At 43.3% G+C, this 21,651-nt stretch overlaps 1 protein-coding gene across 2 annotated transcripts in view; it reads right to left on the minus strand.

Annotated features, from left to right (window-relative positions):
* MED14 (mediator complex subunit 14) overlaps nucleotides 1-21,651 on the minus strand; it is a 162,200-nt gene that overhangs the window by 24,993 nt on the left and 115,556 nt on the right. For both annotated transcript variants that reach the window (XM_072286352.1, XM_072286351.1), the window contains 5 exons: nucleotides 16,590-16,667; nucleotides 15,495-15,571; nucleotides 12,960-13,077; nucleotides 11,700-11,984; nucleotides 9,706-9,860 (listed from right to left, as the gene is read on the minus strand). In XM_072286352.1, coding sequence (XP_072142453.1) covers nucleotides 9,706-9,860; nucleotides 11,700-11,984; nucleotides 12,960-13,077; nucleotides 15,495-15,571; nucleotides 16,590-16,667 — 713 coding nt within the window. The remainder of the gene's footprint in view (nucleotides 1-9,705; nucleotides 9,861-11,699; nucleotides 11,985-12,959; nucleotides 13,078-15,494; nucleotides 15,572-16,589; nucleotides 16,668-21,651) is intronic.

Genomic DNA, 21,651 nt, shown 5'->3' on the forward strand with positions numbered 1-21,651 from the left:
GTTTAGGTTACGCCATCAGCCAGTCGCGTTTTCGCTGTTCACTTGCGATGGGCTACAATAGCTATACAGCGAAATTCAAGCTTGCTGTTATAGAGTTTGCCAAAGAAAACAGGAACCATGCCACCGCCAAGCACTTCAGCGTGAATGAGAGTCACATATGGTACTGGAGAAAGCTTAAGAGCGCTTGCAAATACAAGACCTGGAAGGAGAGCATTCCGAGGACCGAAGCAAGGAAAGTTTCCTGCCGTTGAAGAAGACCTTATCAAATATGTGCGAGAGCTTAGGTCTTCCGGTATCGCCGTGTCGTGCGAGATGCTGCAGTTCAAGGCAAGAAAGATAGCGCAGGAGAAAGGGGTCCCTGCTGCGACGTTCAAGGCAAGCAGAGGGTGGGTGACGCGCTTCATGAGATGCCATCAGCAGACGGAGAACTACCCCCTGTGAGTGGATGCCACATAATTACGAGGAGAAAGTTGTTCTGTTTCACTGTATTGTGATTGGGCTAAACAAAACTGGAAACTTCGACATGTCCTAGATTGGGAATGCAGACGAAACCCCGTTGACCTTTGATGCACCACCTAACGCAACAGTGAGCGAGAAAGGCGTCTCGTCCGTTCCTATAAAGCACAGAGTTTCATATTAGTATAACTAGAAGGAAATCTGGCGCTCCGATCGTTCAACCATCATGGGAATGATGGGAAGTACAGGCTTCGGATTGACATTCTGTTGACTGGCAAACTAGTCTACAAGTATTTTTTGGCAGTTTTGGTTTCGCTCCAAGCGCAATTGCTATAACCTGCAGCGGGACAGTGCAACGCAATGCTCTCTGCCTTTGTTTTGCTGCTTGAAGTGGTGATAGCGCGCTGGGCCAGCGGCTGGGACGATGTTTGTGTAACGGTGTGGTGTCGAAGTCCTGACGAGAAAGCGACGGTATCGTAAACATTGAAAGAATATGTTTTGACCGTTTGGACCAGGTTTGTTAAGTGTGTTAGGTTGGCACTGTAGCGCTATATGCTTTACGAAACTTCAGGATAGGAAAAAGAAGGCACTGCTGATACAAGACATATACAGTTGTACTTCTAGTGGCTTGACAATCAAATTTTATTGAGGGCTTTATTATGCATTGCTCGTTTATGTGCTCATTGAAATGCGTGTTTTAGGATTTTGAGAACACAAACTTACTTGTGGTAGGAAAGGTTGCTGCCTCCTGGCTGTAGTCTAGTGTCGCAAAATGTGTAAGTGCAAAGCCACGCCATAACACTTCGGAAGCGGTACGTCAGTATGAAATATGATGAAGCGTACTCGTAGGAGGCCCTCCACTAGCGTCCTAGCTAGCACTGCAGCAAATGTGCTTAAAAGTACTTGAAGACGTTCAGCAATCGTGACAGCCGATGCAGCCTTTCGAAAGAGTGAGAGAGTTCGTAAGTGCCTGTCGTCTGCGAGAAAAGTCTCGCATTTGCAGCGAGCAGGCGTCGTAGCAGACGACACTTGTAACATTCCACTCAAGGGCCCAACACTTTCTCACAATACAACATTTTTATTTCCATAAGTACTTGATGAGTATCTTTATATAAGTACATGCACGGTTGTTATTGCTGTTGCAAAAATAAATAAATAATTATTCTCTTGCGTTAAATCGGGAACAAAATCACACAAGAATGCATAGTGATAAACCATAGTAAACCATGCTTCCATCTCAAAGTCATACAAAGTTTATGTAACGTGTTGTATATTATATAACGTACTGCAGAAATAAAATTAATTTTACCCGATAATGTTTGAGTATAACTTTGTTTACTACGCCACAAGCAAATGCCACTAGTCTAAAAATAGAAGTCAATCCGAAGCCTTTACTTCCCATCATTCCCATGTAGGTTGAGGCAACGCTCATGAGAGCCCTCACAGACACTAGCGCCACATTTCCCTCTAGGTTATTTATTTAGAAACTCTATGCTATAAAGACAACCGGCTGGGAAAAGCAACGCTGCATGGTTATGCTTGCCGTGACAGCTGATGGCCAAAAACTACCACCATTCGTGATCTTCAAGTGGAAGACATAGCCCAAGCTGAAGGTTGAACACCGTATTCACATCCTTACACAAGAAAAAGGCTGGATGAATGAAGAACTGGTGAACAACTGGGTCGACACTGTCTGGGGTAAGCAACCAGGGGCCTTACTCTGACTGCCATTGTTGTTGGTAGTCGACAGTTTCAAAGGCCATCTCGTGCACAGCATAAAGAAGTTGCGGGACATGAGGATCAACCTGGATATTATCCCGGGCGGACTAACATCTGTTCTGCAGCTCTTGGATGTCTCCGTTAATAAACCCTTCAAGAACTACGTGCGCAAGATGTACGTGGAATGGATGGCCAGCGGAGAGCATGGGCTCACTCCTACTGGCAGAATAAAGAGACTGGACACTCTTGAACGCGCTCAACAGAACCGAAGATGCACTTTGGGAGGGCGGTGACAGCGGCCGTGACGATGATTCCCAGTCGGACCTCTCGACCAGTGATTCCGACTAGACTGTGCATGACCGGATCTGGCAGGTTAAAGTACGTGCTAATTCTGGTTAATAAACAAGTACCCTTCGTTTGTGCTATAATTTATTTTATTTTTAATGTATTGTAGCGTTCCTAGTTAAAGGACACAATAGACGTAAAGCATTGCTGTGGAACTGGCTCCATCTTGTCTACCTTTATTCAACTTCATGCTCCTCTTCTCCTGTACTCTGGTTACTGCGCTTCTTCATCTTCTATTTGAAGGCTCGTACAGCTTCACCCTTCCAGGTTTCTTTTGCTAACCCCTTCTGGGGTAATACTTGAAAACATTTCCAATCGAAGCCCATTCAACTGAGCCACGTTCACCAATGTACCACACAGTCTTCAATATTCCTTTCTGAGTGGCTGTCTTTGTCACAGAGCAAGTACCATAAAATTTGGCACTGGATTCTCTTACTACTAGAACGAGGTTGGTGACCTGAATGTCTGGGATATCTGAGCAATGTCTCTTGTCAAAATTTTTTTTCATTCGTTTACGGTACTTCTCCTGCTGAGATTTTTGTTGCCTCTCCTCGATGATCTTGAGATTTTCTAATAGTCCCAGCTCACAGTCTGCCTGAAGAATAGGGGTTTCTCCTGACGAAGCGAACTGTGCGCTGGATCCGAAGCAACTGGTGTAGGAGCAATTGTTATGTCTTACAGCTGCTTCTAAAGCGCATTTCCATCCACCAGGGAATATCCATACATCGTACATCCTGATGTATTGTTTCACATCTCGTATAGCACGCTCTGCAAGCCCATTCACCACGGGATGGTATGGCGCACAGAATTTGATTAATATATTGTGGTCTCGAGCCCATCTTGCTATTTTTTCACTCTAATATGCTAGACCGTTGTCAAATACGATCGTCCTGGTTGTCCTAAACATATCCCGTTCGAGGAGGGCGATCACACTATTCGCATCTTCTTTTCCTGCCCATGCCACGACCATCCTGGTACGAATGCACCACGATGGTGCATCTATGGCCAGAAGAAAAGCTTGCGCTTTTCGGACTCCTTCTCGTTTCTTATTTAGCTCAGCAAAATCTAGGTGTATAACTTCAAAAGGCACGTTTGAGTGGCAAGGTATTATCATGGCGTCCATAGATTGCTTATATTTCACTTTGTTGACTTGACAAATGTGGCATGAACAAACGTATTGATTGACGTCTTCTTTCATGTGAGGCCACGTAAATCTCTTGAGTAGCTTGTTGTATGTGCGCCAAAATCCGTCGTGTCCTCCAAATTCTGGTACAAATAAAGCACCCTGAAAACCTGCGTTGGTGGGACTTGATAGCGACCTTCCATAAAAATCAATTGTTCGGTGTCTTCCCACAATTTTACTTCATTGATTTCTTCAGATTGTTCTTTGTTGGCCTGTATCATCAGTCTAGACAATGCATCTGCATCAGTCAAAAGGGGTCCAGGTCTGTGGGAGATGGTGAAATCAAACTGCAGCAAGTAGTTCACCCTTCTGCCGATAAGTCACTTAGGTTGGGTCATATTCAAGAGATGAGTGAGGGCCTGGTGATCGGTGAACAAAGTAAACTTCGCACCTTCCAAGTACAAATGGAAGTATTGAATTGCTTTAAGCACTGCAAGAGCTTCCTTTTGAGTAGTGGTGTAGTTGACTTCAGATGGCTTGAGGGTGTAGCTGTAGTAACCTACTGCGTGTCGCTTTTCTCGGCCGGATGCTTCTGGACATTTCTGGCACAAGACTGCACCTGTTCCATAGTGTGAGGCATCGGTATTCAGTTCAAAGGGTAAAGTGAAATCTGGTTTGCGTAGAATAGGGTCAGCAGAGATTCTGTGCACCAGATCACGGTAGACTCTTTCACATTCATCATCCCAAGCAAATGGAACTTCTTTCTGCGTTAGGTGCATGAGGCATCTTGTTTTTATGGCAAAGTCTTTTACGAAAGGTCTGAAATGACCCGCTAATACCAAAAACACATGCAATGAGTAGACGTCATATGGTTTCCTCTCGACGGACTCTTGTTTCGTGCTTTAGGAAGTTCCATCTAAGACTTTTCCAGGAAACGCAACATTTCTTTGAAAGAATGCAATTTTCTGAAAATTAACCTTGAGGTGTGCCAAGTTCAAGGCATTGAATACCTGAGATAGGTGTTCCTGATGCTCCGCCTGTGTTTTGGAGAAGACGATAATATCGTCTATGTACACGTTACAAAAGACACCTAGGAAAGGCTTCAGGACTTCGTTCATAATCTTCTGGAACCATGCTGGCGAGCTTTTTCAGCCGAAAGAAAGCCGGTTATACTCGTACAGATCGAAGGGCATGATAAAAGCAGTGTACATTTTTGTTTCTTCGGGTAGCAGTATCTGCCAGAAACCTTTGCACAAGTCAATACGTAAAAAATTTCGGCAACCACCTGTCTCATCTATAATCGTGTCTATCTTCGGCATGGGAAATGGTACAAGTTCTGTCTGGCGATTGAGAGCCCTGTAATTTGTGCACAGTCTGAAAGTTCCATCTTCCTTCGGCGCAATTGTTGTGGGAAAGGCAAAGGGTGATACCAAAGGTTGGATTATATCGGCGTCTAGCATCTCCTGCAATTCTTTCTTCAACTATATCTTGAGCTCTCTTGACATGTTATAAGGTGATTTTCAGATGACGGTCTTATGAGTTAGATTGAAAGGCACTTTGTGTGACTTCATCGCATGTGGATAGCTTCCTATGTATACCAGTTCAGGGTAGGTCAGTGCAATATCCTCCGCACACTTAACAACTCGTAGGTTTTTTCTACCCTGCTGTGTCTCTTCTCTTGAAAGCCCTTCCACTAAAATCGCATCATCCCAGTATATGTTGAATTTTAGTTCCTTTATATCTGGTCTGGATAGCAGAAAGTCGTACGCCACACCCTCTATCACCAGTACTTCACTCTATTTCATGACCTTGGAACTCGATGTTTACTGAGGCCCACTGATTCTGCATTGTCACTTTTCCATCGTAACCTTGCACCCGTAGTACTCTTTTACTATACAGGTGACTTGCATCTACCAGCTTGGCATTTATTATAGACATAGAAGCACCGCTGTCAACCAAAGCCATTATATGTCTGTTTCACACTTTGACAGGAATGTGAAGTAGGCTAGAGCAAGTTAAATAAACAGTCTCAGTTATGGTCATCGGGTTGGACTCATCACCCTTGTTTATTAGTTTTTTGTCGTCAGGAGCTCTTGAGTGTCCGAAAGTAGGGGTTCAGGGTCGTTGTCGACGTTATTCACCCGACCGCTGGGAGTGTGCCAACCCAAGTTCTCTATGCTGCCTGCAAGGTGGCTCGGTTCTCGCCGATTACAGCTTGGCCAATCCGTGCCGGTCCGTCTGAAGTGACTGCTTGAGTTAGGGGTTATATTTTCTTTTAAAGTAGATGGTTTGTCCTGAAGGCACTCCAGGAGCTTGTCCATACTTTTAGGTGATCGTACTTGCACTTGCTTCAGGACTTCCATGTGCAGTCCGTGCATTATTAGTGCTACTACGGCAGAAGAAGGAAGCATAGGATCGGCCAGCTTTAAAAGGCAGTGTTTTTCAAAGAAATACTCGAGGAGGGAGGCCTGCTTGAATTTGAAATTAAGCGCGGCGTCCCATCTTTGCACTGGGTTGCTTCAGAATGTTGTCAAGAATTTTTCCTTCCACTGGTTCCAAGAGTTGCCAGCTTCTTCAACAATATGCAGATCGTACCACTTACGTGCAACCCTCTTAAGTAACTACACATGTTAGTAATCTTGTCCTCATTAGAGTGCCAGTTGTTCTTCTCAGCGGTATATTCACAGAATTCAAGCCAACTTTCTGGACTTAAAGACACGTCATCGAACGCATTGGGTTCTACAAATTTAGTCACCGGCTTCTCAGTGTCTAGAGGGCTTATAAGCGATGTCACCAGTTGGTTTTGTTGCGCAATCTGTTCTTGCTGTAGCTGAAGAGCTTTCAAAACGAGGCTCACCTCTTCAGTTGAAGACCGTGATCGAGAGTCCTTTCGACGCATCGGTTGGAGAACTAATTCGTCGAAGATCGCCAGACAGAAGTTCACTTTCACAGCACCCTTTCGGTGTAGTTCGGCAGTGTCCATGGAAGCCTTTTCTAAAACCAGGTTCATGAGTTCTGGCGAGTTCAGTTCGCGAGGTAGTTCCACTGCTGGTTCATCTTGAGCTTGGTATCTCGAAAAGACTCTGCGGAGGTCCCCTCAAGGAAAAATGTCACCCACATGCTGGAGTCAGTTGTCGGCTGCGCCAAAGTAATGTAGCATTCCTAGTTAAAGGACACAATAGACGTAAAGCATTGCTGTGGAACTGGCCCCCATCTTGTCTACCTTTACGCTAACTTCATTCTCCTCTTCTCCTGTACCTCGGTTCCTGCGCTTCTTCATCTTCTATTCGAAGGTCATACCACCTCGTGTATATAGTACCGTGCATGTTGCTACATATTGCACGTTATTTCAGATGTGTTCGCAAAATCTCCGTGTAACTTGCGCACCTCCTTTTCGGAGCTCTAAAATCGCGAAAGAAAGTCGGCAAATTATGCGAGTACATACGGTACACAACAGTAAGTTTCTGCATAGTTATGTACAGCATGCAACACACAGCAGTGGGATCCTGGTGCACTGTGTAGTGCTTGCCCATAAATGAATGCAATTGAAAATTTCTTCAACCACTAACTTGTGACCACGAAAATACAGAAGTAATTACAAGCTTGCATTACACATCTAAACTCTTTAGTACTGGCAGAAAATCCGAAATTGCGTTGAGAAAATGGATTTTTTTCATTGCACATCTGGATAGCAATTTGTTTTTTTTTTTTTTTTTTTTTACAGATTCGAAAGATATATGACATGAGGGTAGTAAGTTCACAATCTGTGTCTGAAAATACACAAACTGAAAATGAGGAGGCACTGGCAGGAGGTTCCGTCCAACAAATGCCACACCGTATGAAAACTATCTAGTCGGCAACATCAGAATCACTGGACGAAAAATCATGAAAAACATCGCCATCACTGTCAATGCTTTCATGCAGAAGCAAATCATCTTCGGAGCTTAATGACTAAATTAAATGAAAGCCGATTAGCTGCTGCCACCTTTAAAATCTCTACTGGACGAATACAGATGAATCAATTCTGTAGGACCCTTAACAGGACAAAGAGGGAACTCGCCAGAACATCAAAACGAATTGAACCAGGCTGGCTCTTTACCAGAATTAAAAAGAGTGCCCAATTACGTGGAAAAGACAGATTCGTCCTTGGGCCTACTTTAAAAAATTTGTAACAGAGCAAAACTCGTCCATGGCTCTTAAAGGGTTAACATTAAGCCTTGATGAAATTACAAACAATAATTTCCACGGAAACCCCATAATGTGAATTGAGAGGTGACATTAGGAAACTTGCAGTCATGAGGGGGGTTCAGTTGACACAGTACAGTGGTAAACAGAGTTTCAAAAAACACATTTGTGCTGCAGTGCACTTAGTTAAAATGATTTGTTGATTGATGGGGTTTATCTTCCCACAGCAACATGGGGACTATAAGAGACAGCATAGTGGATGACTCCGGTCTAATTTAAATTATCCGGTGATGGCTCTTGATTAGTTTTGACCATCCAGATGCACCCAAAGCCAAATGCACAAGCAGTTTTGCTTTCCACTACCATTAGAATGCAGCTGCCAAGCAAGGGAATCATCCCCACGACTATGTGCTCAGCAGCTGATCATAGCCACTGAACCACTGATTGATTCTTGATTGATTCTTCATTGGTTTATCACATATACATGTGATGGGAGGCAAAGGGATGGCTTGAGGGAGTCCTTCGCCCCTATACTGGCAAAGACAACAGCAGAGGCACACCTGTTTTGTTGACATGGTCGGACACTTTAACAAAACCATCATATTAAACACAACATTGTCATAAACTTTGACAAAACCATAAAATTAAACACATCATTAATTACTGTCCTACGTAGGGCATCATCCGTTAACATACGTAACTTCACCTCAGCATCGAATGCGAGCACATTTCATAACAACGTACGCTTAGTAATAGTGGCATTGAAACAATATAATTAAATACCAATCATAAACAGCTCTAGAGGTCAATGTTAGGCTAGAAAGAACGTGTACAAGTCAGATAATTTTGCTTCGCGAATATCGACTTGTTTTTGATTAAACTCATTTAGTAGACGTGGAAGTTTGTTTTGGAGCATTTGCTGACCATAGCCAGTGCGACAATACGAAACATTCAATATTTCTGTTGTTCTTGTGGCATATGATATCTCCTTCGAATGGAGATTTACTAAACCCATGAAGAGAGAATTATGACAGTCATAGTTGAGGCAATATTCACGCAACAATTTATACTCATACGTATCTTGTACTCTAATTATTTAAAATTTTTAGAGAGCTCCACAGTACAATGCCGGAGTGGCACATACTCCATTATTCTCAAAACTCTTTTTTGCATTACTAATAGCTGCAAGAAATTCGATTGTGGAGTAGTCTCTCAGACCAAATGACAATAGTTTAGATACAAAGCGAAGAGGGCATTATAGATCAACAATTTTATTGACTTTGGAATTAAGTAGGGGTTTCGGTTGAAAATTCCTGTTATCGCACCTAACTTTTGTAATATCACATTGATATGCTCATCCCACTGCAGTGATTCTGTAAAATGTGCACCAAGTACTTTAATAGAGCTAACGAGCTCTATCTCTGAGCAGCGAAAAACTAGGTTACATACTACTGAAACCTTCCTACCCGTAGAATGAAACATCACAGCCTTTGTTTTCTTTGTATTTATCTTTAATTGGTTATTAGCTGCCCACGTGCTTAATTCCTCTAAAATGGCATTACCTTTCTGAAAAAGTTTGGCATATGATGAAGACGAAACAAATATGCTAGTGTCGTCAGCATAAATTATGAATTTACCTTCTGAAGGCATATGGACTATGTCATTTATGTATAAATTAAAGATCAAAGGCCCGAGAATGCTACCCTGCGGTACTCCTGAGATTATTTGTAATTGTATAATCCTGAGGTTATTTGTACTGTGGTAGGTAACCTAATTAAAATGATGATGATGCTACAGTGAACTGAAAGGAGACAATCAGATCATTAATGCATCAGCACTACACCCCTTGTGTATGCGTTGTGAATTCTGTGTGGAACCTACCAGGCTGCTGCTGAGAGGATGCCATGTATCCTTGTGTGGCAGGGCTGGGCATGGGCACTTGCGAAGGTGATGGAGCCAGAAAGGATGGCGAGGGGGCATGGAGGGGGTTCACAGGGGAGCCAGCACCAAAGAGATGCCCAGGGCTTTGTGCCTGCATTGGGGACAACAGAACACATCTCGTAGTAGCACAGAGCACTATGGTGTCTCGCATGAGGAACGCAGTAAACCCTCGTTAACTCAAACTCTGATCTCTTAAAATATCGGTTAAGTAGGTTTTTTTTTTTCCAGTCATGGTTTCAACCCATGTGCTTTTCATTTTCAGCTCTTATCTTGAAAAGTTTTTGCACCAGACTCCAAGTATCTCGAAATATTGACTTCGAAAATGCCAGGTAAAAGGCAACGAGGCAGCATCGGCAGCACTGCTTGCCAAGCCAGACGCTACGCTGAGCTGCGCTTCCTGCTTATCTTTCTCCTTTCTTTCTGCCTATTACTGCTCGCACATGTTTACTCGGCTACTTGCTGTCACTTTGTTATGGCCCCTCATGACAGCAGTGAGCTCAGAGTCTGTCTGTCTTTCCTTTTTTTTTCCCCTCTCTTTGAGGACACTGTCAATGATGCATCAATATGGTCACAGCATACCAATCCTGATCTTGGGCAGGATGACTGGCACTTTTAAGTGGACACCATAAGCCCACACGCTGCACCCAAAAGTAGCCAGCATGCGAGACAACGTTTCAACAAGATTGCAGTTTGCTAAAGACGCTCACTTCATGTTTGCGCGACGGTGAGGTGCAAATGCCACGTGACTTGTGGTCCTCTGCTAAAGGCGTGACAATTGTGTTCTTCTGTAGTTTTGGTCTTTGAAGTTGAATTGTCCCTAATTCATCATAATGCAGAAAGTAGCAGCGTCAGCTTTTTTGATGTCTGAAAACAGCTATGCTCTGATGACTGGCTTCAAATATATCATTAGGATCAAACATTGACTCTGTATAAGTATGCTATCTTGACACAATGGCAGCAACGCCATTGCCCGTAGACACCGACGTCTCCAGTGCCAATGCATGCAAAAGTTACAGAAATTATTACTACCTGCGGTATTTTGGAAAGGCTCTATGTGGTCTATGCATGGCCAGTGGTCTTCTATTTTCGTGATTTCACTTATATTGAAACTCCACTTATCTCAATTCATTTTGCGGTTTTTACAGCTTCGAGTTAACAGGGATTTACTGTACTAGGAGGCGATGTAATGCAAGTGTCTGAATGCACCACTGGTTCAGCCAGCATGGAAAATGTACCATCATGCTGGAATGAAGCGTAAATGGCAGAGCATGAGGCTCTCAGTACATGCTGGCCCAAATAGCCCGTCCGGTCACACTAAAATGCTGCACATACACAGTTGGTTGTGAGGATCACAACTCGGCGTATCGCTCTCTGTTCAGCACCCTGCTGTCACTTGGCTGATCAGCATTTCGAGAGCTCAGCAGCCAAGTGCTACAAGCCTTTTCTTTCGTACAAGTGCAAGTGAGCAGAGGTAGGTCATGCATGCGTCTGCACATACCCAGTGATGAGCGCAGACACCTGCAGCCCTCCGCTGGCATAATTGTGAATTGCGGACAAGCCAAACCACAATTCAGGATGCTTGCAACAATATTTTTCAAAAGCCCCTGTATCAGCCTGCTAACACGCCTTAGCAGTGCTGTACTCAAGCATGCCATAAGTGGCCCTGACCAGTCTGAGCATTCCCATAAATGTTTCATGGCAGCTGTCTCAAAGGTGCGGCTTGTACACTGCAATGCTTTGTTTTTGCATTCCTATCAGCTCTAAACTCCTACTGCTCTCCTTAAAAAAAAAAGGGGGGGGGGGGGGACTACATAAGTTGATTTAGCCTGATGAGTACCTTCAAATGTTGCCCCAAAGAGTTTCAAATGCTTTGCCGCTTATGCCCTAATACAAGGCCGTAAACTCATGACCACTCTAAAAGACATCTCACCTGAGACAACACTGATGGGTGGGGCGAGGCTGGTGTGTGAGGATTGGAGGGTGGCGTCATAGGATGATGGAAGCGCAGTCCACCTGTGGCAGCAGCCACTGCAGCAGCAGCGGCTGAACTGCTATCTTGCCCACGCTGAGCTGGTGAGTTTGGCCGCAGCCCAGTCCCCAAAAAGGAATCCATACCTTCAAGTGTAGGGATAGGTGATGGAGGATTGTCATCTTCTGACTGGGAACGCCTTCGCAGCTGGCACGCACTCTCATCCACAAACTTGCTCAGGAAAGCCTATAAGAAGAAGAAGCCCTATCTATGCACTCACTCTGCACACAATGTGCGCACGAGGGAGGTAACTCCAAGGGTTCAAAACCTCGTGTGGAAATGTGATGGACTAAAGACATTTTGGGAAAAGTAGCAGCCCAAGGAGGTGACACCCTTCGAGGACTGGGTTCGACCATGTGTTACCGTCAGAGGGACGCTTAACTCACTATATGAGGCTTCACTGTATGTGAAGCTTGCATAGTGAGCCACACAGCCTGATCTCCCAGCCCTCTACCCCCATACCCATTTCCCCAAATAGGGATCAAGCCATCGTTTAAATATTGTACATTATTCTCTCTTGTTCCATCTTGTCCATCTTAACCTTCTTAAATCAAATAAAACTGTGGGATTTACAACACCTAAAATCAACATAAGGGCGACAAAAAACACCACAGGATTAATTTCAACCCCATGTGGTTGCTTACCATGCACCTAAATTTAGGTACATTAGCATTCTTGCACTCAACAGGTATAATTTTGACTTTCCTATTAAATTGTGGGGTTTTACGTGCCAAAACCACTTTCTGATTATGAGGCACGCCGTAGTGGGGGACTCCGGAAATTTCGACCACCAGGGGTTCTTTAACGTGCACCTAAATCTATTTTTTTTTTTTACTTTCTTATGATCACAGGAAACAAAAAGCAAGCACACACACACACTACAGGGCACGAAATAAAGAAATCGAAAAACTTCATACCTCTTATTGTCACTTCTTATACAAAGCCCTTGAAGTCAGTAACAAAATGCTATGCAGTGAGGCAAGCCACATGCATTAAGTGCCACTGAGCATACTTCCTATTTACCAGCAACAACTAAATGAAGGCAAGCTTAGATGCCCTGAAGACTATCACTTTATCTCAGTACAAGCAAAACTTTATTCACACTGCAATTCTACGAGAAATGATAACAATTTCGCATTCTGGAAAGCACACTGCACTTACCCTCAGTCCCTGAATAGGGGTGAAATCCTCGACAGCCTTGGTTTTATCAAATTTGCTGTATGCGCCGTCCCTGACTGCCACAAAGCCCTCTGGCCGGCACTGAATATCGAGGACATAACTGTGCTCACAGGTTATGGAGGGTTCTCTCTCGCAGGAAGTCATCATTGATGTTCCATGTTAGCGTGTTAGCATGTGATGTGCAATGTGCCATTCAAATAGGCAATACAGTCACTTGAATCTATCAGAAGAAAAAAATGCACCTACAGTGGACTCTTTTTAAACGGAACCTCAAGGCACCAGAGGAATTGGTTCCATTTATCAGGAGTTATCAGGAGTTATCAGAAGTTATCAGGAGTATCAGAAGACAAAGAGAATCACAAATAGCTGGGCAAGGGAACAAGAGTTCGGGATCGCCAATCAGCCTCTAGAGTCTGTGAAGGTGTACGTTTACCTAGGTCAATTACTTACAGGGAACCCTGATTATGAGAAGGAAATTCACAGGAGAATAAAAATGGGTTGGAATGCATACAGCAGACATTGTCAGCTCCTGACTGGAAGCTTACCATTATCATTGAAAAGAAGGTGCACAATCAGTGCATTTTATCGGTGTTGACATATGGGGCAGAAACTTGGAGACTGACAAAGAAGCCTGAGGACGAGTTAAAGAACACGCAAAGAGCGATGGAACGAAGAATCCTAGGCATAACGTTAAAAGACAGAAAAGGAGCGGTTTGGATCAGAGAGCAAACGGGTATAGTCAATATTCTAATTGACATTAAGAGAAAAAAATGGAGCTGGGCAGGTCATGTAATGCACAGGTTATACACCCGTGGACCATTAGGGTTACAGAATGGGTACCAAGAAAAGGGAAGCGCAGTTGAGGACAGCAGAAAACTAGGTGGGACAATGAAATTAGGAAATTTGCAGGTGCTAGTTGTGGAATCGGTTGGCGCAGGACAGGGGTAATTGGAGATCGCAGGGAGAGGCCTTCGTCCTGCACTGAACATGAGTAGGCTGATGATGATGATGATGATTAGGAGGAGTAGTTCCATTTATTGAGAGACAAAGCTGAATACAATTGCATGAATACAAAGCCAACTAACCATGAGGATGGTGCTCCGTTTAAGGGGCAGTTTTGGCGATTTCCGTTTATCAAGATTCCACTGTATGTCAAAAAAATAAAATAAAGATAAATAAAAGCATAGCAAATTGTGTACTTTAATTTTTTAATAATTTTTAAGCACTCTTATCAAGTTCTTAGTTAGCAAAAAATGATAAATATGTACTTTTGGCTGAGAAATGATCATAACCAGCATGTCAGTGCTGCTGCATGGATGGCTGAGGCACAGTCAAGCATAAAAAAACAGCTTTCTTTCTCTAAGTGCCCATTTCCATTTAAGGTTGCACTTTAGTTCCAAGTATATAGCATCATTTCTTCAGTCTGACATTCAGCACGTACTAACCTGGTGTAATTCATGGCTAATATCCTTAAATGTGAAAAAAACATCTCTGCTATCATTCCACCGACGTCATTCACAACCATCTTCAAAATATCTAATCGGGAATGCGGAAATCGCTTCGGTAGCAACTTACAAGTATTTAGGCGTCCATTTGACACCTGATCTAAAATGGTCTTTTCATATATCACAAGTTACTAACGAGGCAAATCGCGTCCTTGGTTATTTTCGACGAACCCTGCGACTAGCACCCCCATCAGTGAAATCCCTTGCTTACTTAACACTTATCCGTCCCAAATTAGAATATGCATGCGCGATCTGGGACCCTTATCAAAGTAACCTTTCCACTACTCTTGAATCTGTACAAAATCGCTCAGCTCGTTTCATTTTCTCCGCCTATTCATATCGTGTAAGTGTAACTGAACTAAAATGCAATGCTCATCTCACAACTTTAGCGAACTGCCGAAAAATTTCCGGACTGTGTTTGTTTCATAAATTCTTTTATCATCCATCTCTGAACTCCATTATCAAGCCAACCCATCGCATTTCCAATCGCATAAACCACGGGAAGGCCGTCTGCCCTCCCGCTGCTCGCACTTCTGCGCATCTGTCATCATTTTTCGTCCATACAGCAAGGGACTGGAATGACCTGCCAAATGCCATTGTTGATCAGATCGATTCATCGTCATTCTGATCATCCATAGAAGGAATGTAGTGCTGAAATTCCACCCCCTCATGTAATACCCCTTCAATGGGGCCTTTGAGGTACTAATAAATAAATAAAATAAATCATTGATTACATTCTTCATTTCTTGTTATCTGACTGTTTTTATGTCTGCTGAGTGGTCAAATTAGGCCAAGAAACAGCTATGAAAAAAAAAAAAGGAAAAGGCAGATGCTAAAAGGATGTGTCCAAACTTCACATGACCAGAAAGATGCAGCATTAAATAAACAGCTAACGCACATAATGCTAGTACTTAATGCTACAGAGGCTTATTGAGCACAGCATATTAGCACTGATTAAAATATTTTAGACATAAAACTTTCAATCATGATACCACGAAGTGATAAAGGATACGTGTTTCTATATACAAGGCGAAGATGAGTTGATGACTGAGGAATTATGACAAATGTCTGGACTGGAACTTGAGGCCTCTGCAAACAATCGAGAAATGTGATTGCATCAACATATACATCATCTATGAAAAGAGATTCATGAAATTTAGCACATAATCACTTATATCTATAATTTTATTTATTTATTAGTACTGCTATCTTATACAAGATCTTAGCAGCGTGGTACACGAGTAAGTACACAAAACAGAATAAATTTGAAAAAGGGGCAACTGCACTCAGAAGTTTCTTCACACAAGCACTTAACTAACCAATCCACAAAAACAAAGAAGTCAAGCAACGTTAGTTCAGCGATTTTCAAATCATACAGTCATACAGTGATATCACTGTTTCACTGTAATATAACGTGAATCACAACACAAAAGCTTGTCCCAAAACTATATTTTTTCCCTTACTTTACCCCAAATAGCACATTCAATTCCCTTATCTCTGTATAAACAGCAGTAGAAACGAGTAAAAAATACAGCAAGAATAACGGCTCTTATGTCTACAGGAATGGCCAATGGAGATACTGCAGTTCAAAGCTTTATTTACCTGTGGACCATTGATTGCCTGGTTGAAACCAATTAGCAATTCCAATCAAAGCCCAAATATTCATTGATGAACCAAAATGAAACAACACACTGCTAAAAAAAGTATGTAGTTTCATCAGGTTAGCCTATCTGGGAAAGAACACGGACAGCTACAAAGTACAACACAATGTGCTGTGCATTGTTATGCTGTGTCTTCATCCTTTTACACTACTTGGTTTCCCAGCATATCACACTGCTGGCTGCCATCTCAAAGAATTCTCACTAACAACTCAGGTGAGACACTTCCATCCTAGAAGCAAGGACCACAAAAAGAAAACCTTGGAACAAGAAATACTATGTTCAGGAAGGTTAGGCTTGTAAAACACGAACATAAGAAAAAAAAAAAAAAGAGCACCGTCCCTCTTGTGTCTTATATGCCTCACTTTTTGTACCATGAAACTTTACCAACTTGTTCAGCTTTATGACGTTCTATGTTTGGCTTTCAAGCAGTTTGACATAGCACTTACGCTGTTGATGACACCGAGCTGAGGCGCAGATGGGAGCTTGGTGAGGGAAAGGAGTGGTGCATAGGTGTCTCTCAACACCTGCAACATTAGACATTTGCCAAGAGAGACTGTCACTCAACTGCTGCCTACAAATCACAAAGGCAAAGATTAATAGTTTACAGCAGCATAACAAAAGAAATGCACTGCGGTGATAAAATAAAAGCAAGTTTTTAAATTTTGTATTACGATCAGATGAAAAGGCCTTAGGCAAATGTGTATGCTCTACGTGCTTCGCACTGTGCATGTGCCGTACACATCCTAGCGTGCAATATGCATTCATGCTACTCTTGCCACATTCACAACAGTTGAAGACTTGCCTCAATTTAAAAGTTGCAGTGGCAAAGCAAGTTTATACCATTATTACACACAAACTGGTAACGTTACGAGCCAGTATTACGTGCAAGAAGCTGTTGAAATCTAGTGGGCAGGATAGGGGATTAAGTGTGGCCCAGTCTGCAATCTTAGTTGCTGTGGTCTCTCTTTTATTCGGTTAGCCAGTCTTCGACATCCATGGTGTCAGTACTGAAGAAAGTGCCAGGGTCTCGGAGTTCGGTCAGGACAACCAATACTGAGGTAGAAAAGGCTGGCATAATGCACAGTGTAAGAATTTTTTACATTATTCTCAGCAGTATGCCAGAATGAAATGTTTTTCGTTCTGGTTTTAGTTTCGTTCCACTGAAAAATGTTCCGTTACGATTCTGCTTCTGAACAAAAAAAAAAAAAAAAAAGAATGACCCACAACAGTTCATAACGGTTTAGGTTCGCATGCAAAAATTTTTGAAGCAATGTAACAATAAAAACATAGTATTTATTTTTCTCAATAAGTGAATTATGAATTCCAAGATCATCCTCAGTGCCTTGAGTCAAGGCTCTGAGCATGATCTCAAAAGCAGCACGTCATGGAGTGTACTCGCTGAAATGCGAGACCACTGTTCCACTATAACGAATTTAAGTGAACAAAACAAACTATATATATTGTTCCCGTAGAAAATGAAACGTTAAGCGCATCAGCACGCTAGCCCTGTGTTTTGCTACAATACCAATCTGCTAGTGCAACGAGCGATGGGCTTATATTAGTGCAGAGCTTGACTGGCTACCGCTCGCACTATCCCTGGCGGAGATATACGCACATTCTGACGTTGCCTGAAGTCGGTTGTTTCAGATTGATGACTTTCCCCCTTGAACCAAAAACTGATCAAATATATTTCGGTTTCACTTTGAAACAGAATAATGAATAATGTGGTTACGTTTTCGTTCTGGGCAAAAACATCATTTTATTTTGTTATTCATTTTGGTTTTCGTTCCGTTCTGACACACAGATTCTGAAGTCCTCTGATAGCTTGCAACCCACAATACACACAGCATAGGCACAGTGTGACAAAAGTGCATGTAATCAAAGCGCACATCATGCATCCCCCAAGCCAGCAAAGCAGCACCTCTGCCCGACAGCTTTGGTAGAGGGAGAGAGTGCATACACCACAAACAACGCAATCAAAGGCGACTAGAAGCTTCGAAGAGAGATGGCATGTGCCTAAACACCCTCTCAGATCTCGACACACGGCGAGGACAGCGAGAGAGAGGGGGACAGCTCAATTGTGCACCAACGGATGAGTCATTGTGGCTGCGGCTGAAAACGCAAGAAATGTCTAGAGATGTCTAGCTTTGTTCATGCTATGGGAGAACAACTCTGTTAGAAAGTTCAAGAAATGCCAGCAAAGGCTATAAAAGCGCCGTGCTGGAATCAGAGGGGTTCAAAGATCAGACCGCGTCAGTAAAGAGATGTGACGCGTTGATCGACCGTCTGCAGAAGGGGATTTTCAGGCCAGATGAGTTCCTCAGGCGTCTGCATTTCTGGAAGAAGCTCCTTCTTCAAGATTTGCCTCTAGTTACGCCGAGGACGTCTCGATGAGTTCCTCAGGAGTCCGCATTTCTGGAGATGTCTTCCGAGATTTGCCACAAGTTACGTCGGGGACATCTGGCTCAAGACCAGCACGGGTGTATACAAGTGGACACTAAGTGCTCCTATTCATTCTGTAGGGTATGTGTTGAAATCTTAGTGCTTGTCGTTAATTATTTTCAAGAGTTGTGTTAATACCCATATGAATTGGATTGTGATGTACCTAGTCAAAGAGTGCATGTATGAATGTAACTGCCTTATTTGAAGAATATATTTTGGTGAGTTTGGCAACTCTGGGCTCCGACTCAGGCCTTTGGACCACAACCTGTGTTTGCTGGGACACCAAAAGGCCTTTCATTAATTGTCCATGCTTTCGTGGGGTTACTTTCGGAGGCTGATAAGTTGGCTTTGAAATTTGGCCCGGCGTTGGCACCTCGTTCACGGAGTGTGCGACACACAGGCAGACAGTCAAAGGGTGCCACTAACCTTGATCCTGGGTATATCGCACTTGAAGCAGATCACAAAATACATGCGAAGGTTGTGGGATCGTTCCCCCACATGCGGCAAGTTGTTTTTTCATCCACTTTTAGTTCCAATAATTTATTGTTTCTTTAATTTATCAAGCACGAGTTATTTCCCCTATGTTGTCCTTGGTGTCAGCGTTTGTTGGCTTCTTATAGTATACCACAAGATTGGAATATAGGTAGGGCTTTTTTTCAGAAAACCACGGCAAAAAGTCAACCCCCGTCTTATATACTGATCATTTTTTACCAGCTTATACCATTTGTATTGTTTGTTTCTTTTTCCTCATTTTTTTAGAATTAAAGTTCGGCAGATCGACCTATATTCCACGTTTCTAAGTTAGCTCGTTATACCAATTAGCTGAAATATAAAACATGCCCATCTGAAGCCCACCTCAGAACTCTGCACGTCTTGGACAGGTTTCAAAGATCATGAAACGAGGAAATGGGGTTTGTCCCTCATAGGCCATGTCAAATGTACAAAAGTTTACTTACTTTCCGTTTTACACACAAACTTTGCAAACCACTCACGCTGCAGAATGGAACAATAACCCTAAAAGCTCGCATTGTCCGGCCCACTGTGGTGCGCCTCACGCTCGTCAAAGTGCTTGCGGTGCATTTTTTAGACCAGATAAGGCATAAATAGGTGCAGCTCAGGAGCAAACCAGCCTGTACGGATATGTGTTGTGCCACCATCAGTGTACCTGTACTGCAAGTTGTGTATGAACGTTACCCACGTGTATGTTACAATACACATTGAAATGATCGATTGTCATACATCTTCAAGGAGTCAACCAGGTAAATGTTAGAATCTAAAGGGGACCGAACCTTGCAGAGTATTCCAGTCCATTCCCACAAGTGTGTTGCAGATCACACCCTAGTATCAATAAAATGCATTCAGCCAGGCTATGGGTGCATACATAGCACAGATATGAGTCTTGCGCACTGCTGCCTCGATGGTATTTCCGTGAAAACTACGAAGTGCGCATGTGGCATACGGTGGTTTTCTTTAATCCAAGCTTTAATGTAAAGATCCATCATAATGTTAATTATGGATTCATTTTAGCCGCTTGCGGAGTCCTAAAATGTGGACCCCCGAGTTTCGCAAAGACCCTGGTCTGCATCAAGACAAACATGGCAGTAGACATCTCCATGGCGAGATTTATAGCGTGCACAATAGACAAGGACGTAGAGAAGGTGGATGCACAAGCGCTTTAGCGCTCGTGCAGCCTTGTCTATTGTGCACGCTACAAATTTCAGCATGCACGATAGACAAGGACGCAGAGAAGGTGGAGGCACAAGCGCTAAAGTGCTGGTGCGTTCTTGTCTACTGTGCACGCTACAAATTTCGCCATGAATACTTACTAACTCGCCGAACTATCAGTTCTTTTGCAGTCGACATCTCCAGTTCAGCATCCCACGCTTGGAGCCTCTCAGTAAAAATATTATGCAGATCCTACGCACTGTGGGAATCTATGTAAGTGAAGCTTTCCGTGATGGATGCTTTGATTGACAATAATTGGCAGTGATATTGACGGCTAAAGCTTAATTTCTTCAATGTTTAGGCTAACACAAGAGTGGTGAGCTGATGTTAAACGTTACCTTATGTGCACCACTGCTGTTTGTCTGCGTAGTACACAGAACACACAGGGAGATGTGTTTGCTTGAGGCATTGTTGTGCGCCACATTTATAACCTCTGAGAGGGTTGAGTGTTGTCATTTCCTCACATGGCACATAGTATTGTGGCAGAAGTATTAAACTTGAATTGGATTATGGGGCTGTACGTGCCAAAACCACACTCTGATTATGAAGCAAGCCATAGTGGTGGACTCCGGATTAATTTTGACACCGTGACGTTCTTTAACGTGTCCCAAAATCTAAGTGCAGTGCGTTTTCTATTTCACCCCCCGTCGAAATGCGGCTGCCGCGATTGGGATCAAATCTCCGACCTCCAGAAAGCCATAGCCGCAAAGCTAATGCAGCGGGCGGACAAGTGTTGAGTTGGCGGTCGACTGCTCCCATAGTGTCTCCTGGACCCTGCGGTGCACTTTAATTATTGCGGCTCTCTTTCTGTAAGCCCTGCATCTTGACATATTTGCGTGGCGTTTATTTTTCAGAAATAGCAACAGCGTATTGTACTGTACCTTGAACTTAAGCTTATCCTGTTTACCCGCAACCACTGTTGTATAGTAGTGAGGTTTCCTTGCCTTCTCACGTCCCCTGCCCCTCCTCTCTTGTATAGGAACTGCCTCTTCTCCTCCCTTTCCTTCAGCTCCTCTCAACAGCTGTATCTGCATACCCTCTGGCCGCACATGTTAGCAGAAAGGGAAGCGCTGCAGTTTCTGCAATGCTTCTGAGGGGAGTCACGGATAATTACTGCTGTCAAGCGACTAATGTGGCGACGGCCAGGGAGCTCCAGAGGGCATTGTGCGCATTCGACGCATTGGAGTGAAAACGAGTTTCTCCTGTCGCATTTCCTCTCTTACTCGCACCTGTCATATATATACACACTCTGAACCATCCCCCAACGTGATGTGCACGACAGAAGTAGCCCACAGCAGCAGCAGTGGGAAAGTCGAAGGAAGAGGCAAAGAAAGCTTCGTT

This window comes from Dermacentor andersoni, chromosome 2, assembly GCF_023375885.2.
Source record: "Dermacentor andersoni chromosome 2, qqDerAnde1_hic_scaffold, whole genome shotgun sequence".
In the NCBI taxonomy this organism is placed as follows: domain Eukaryota; kingdom Metazoa; phylum Arthropoda; class Arachnida; order Ixodida; family Ixodidae; genus Dermacentor; species Dermacentor andersoni.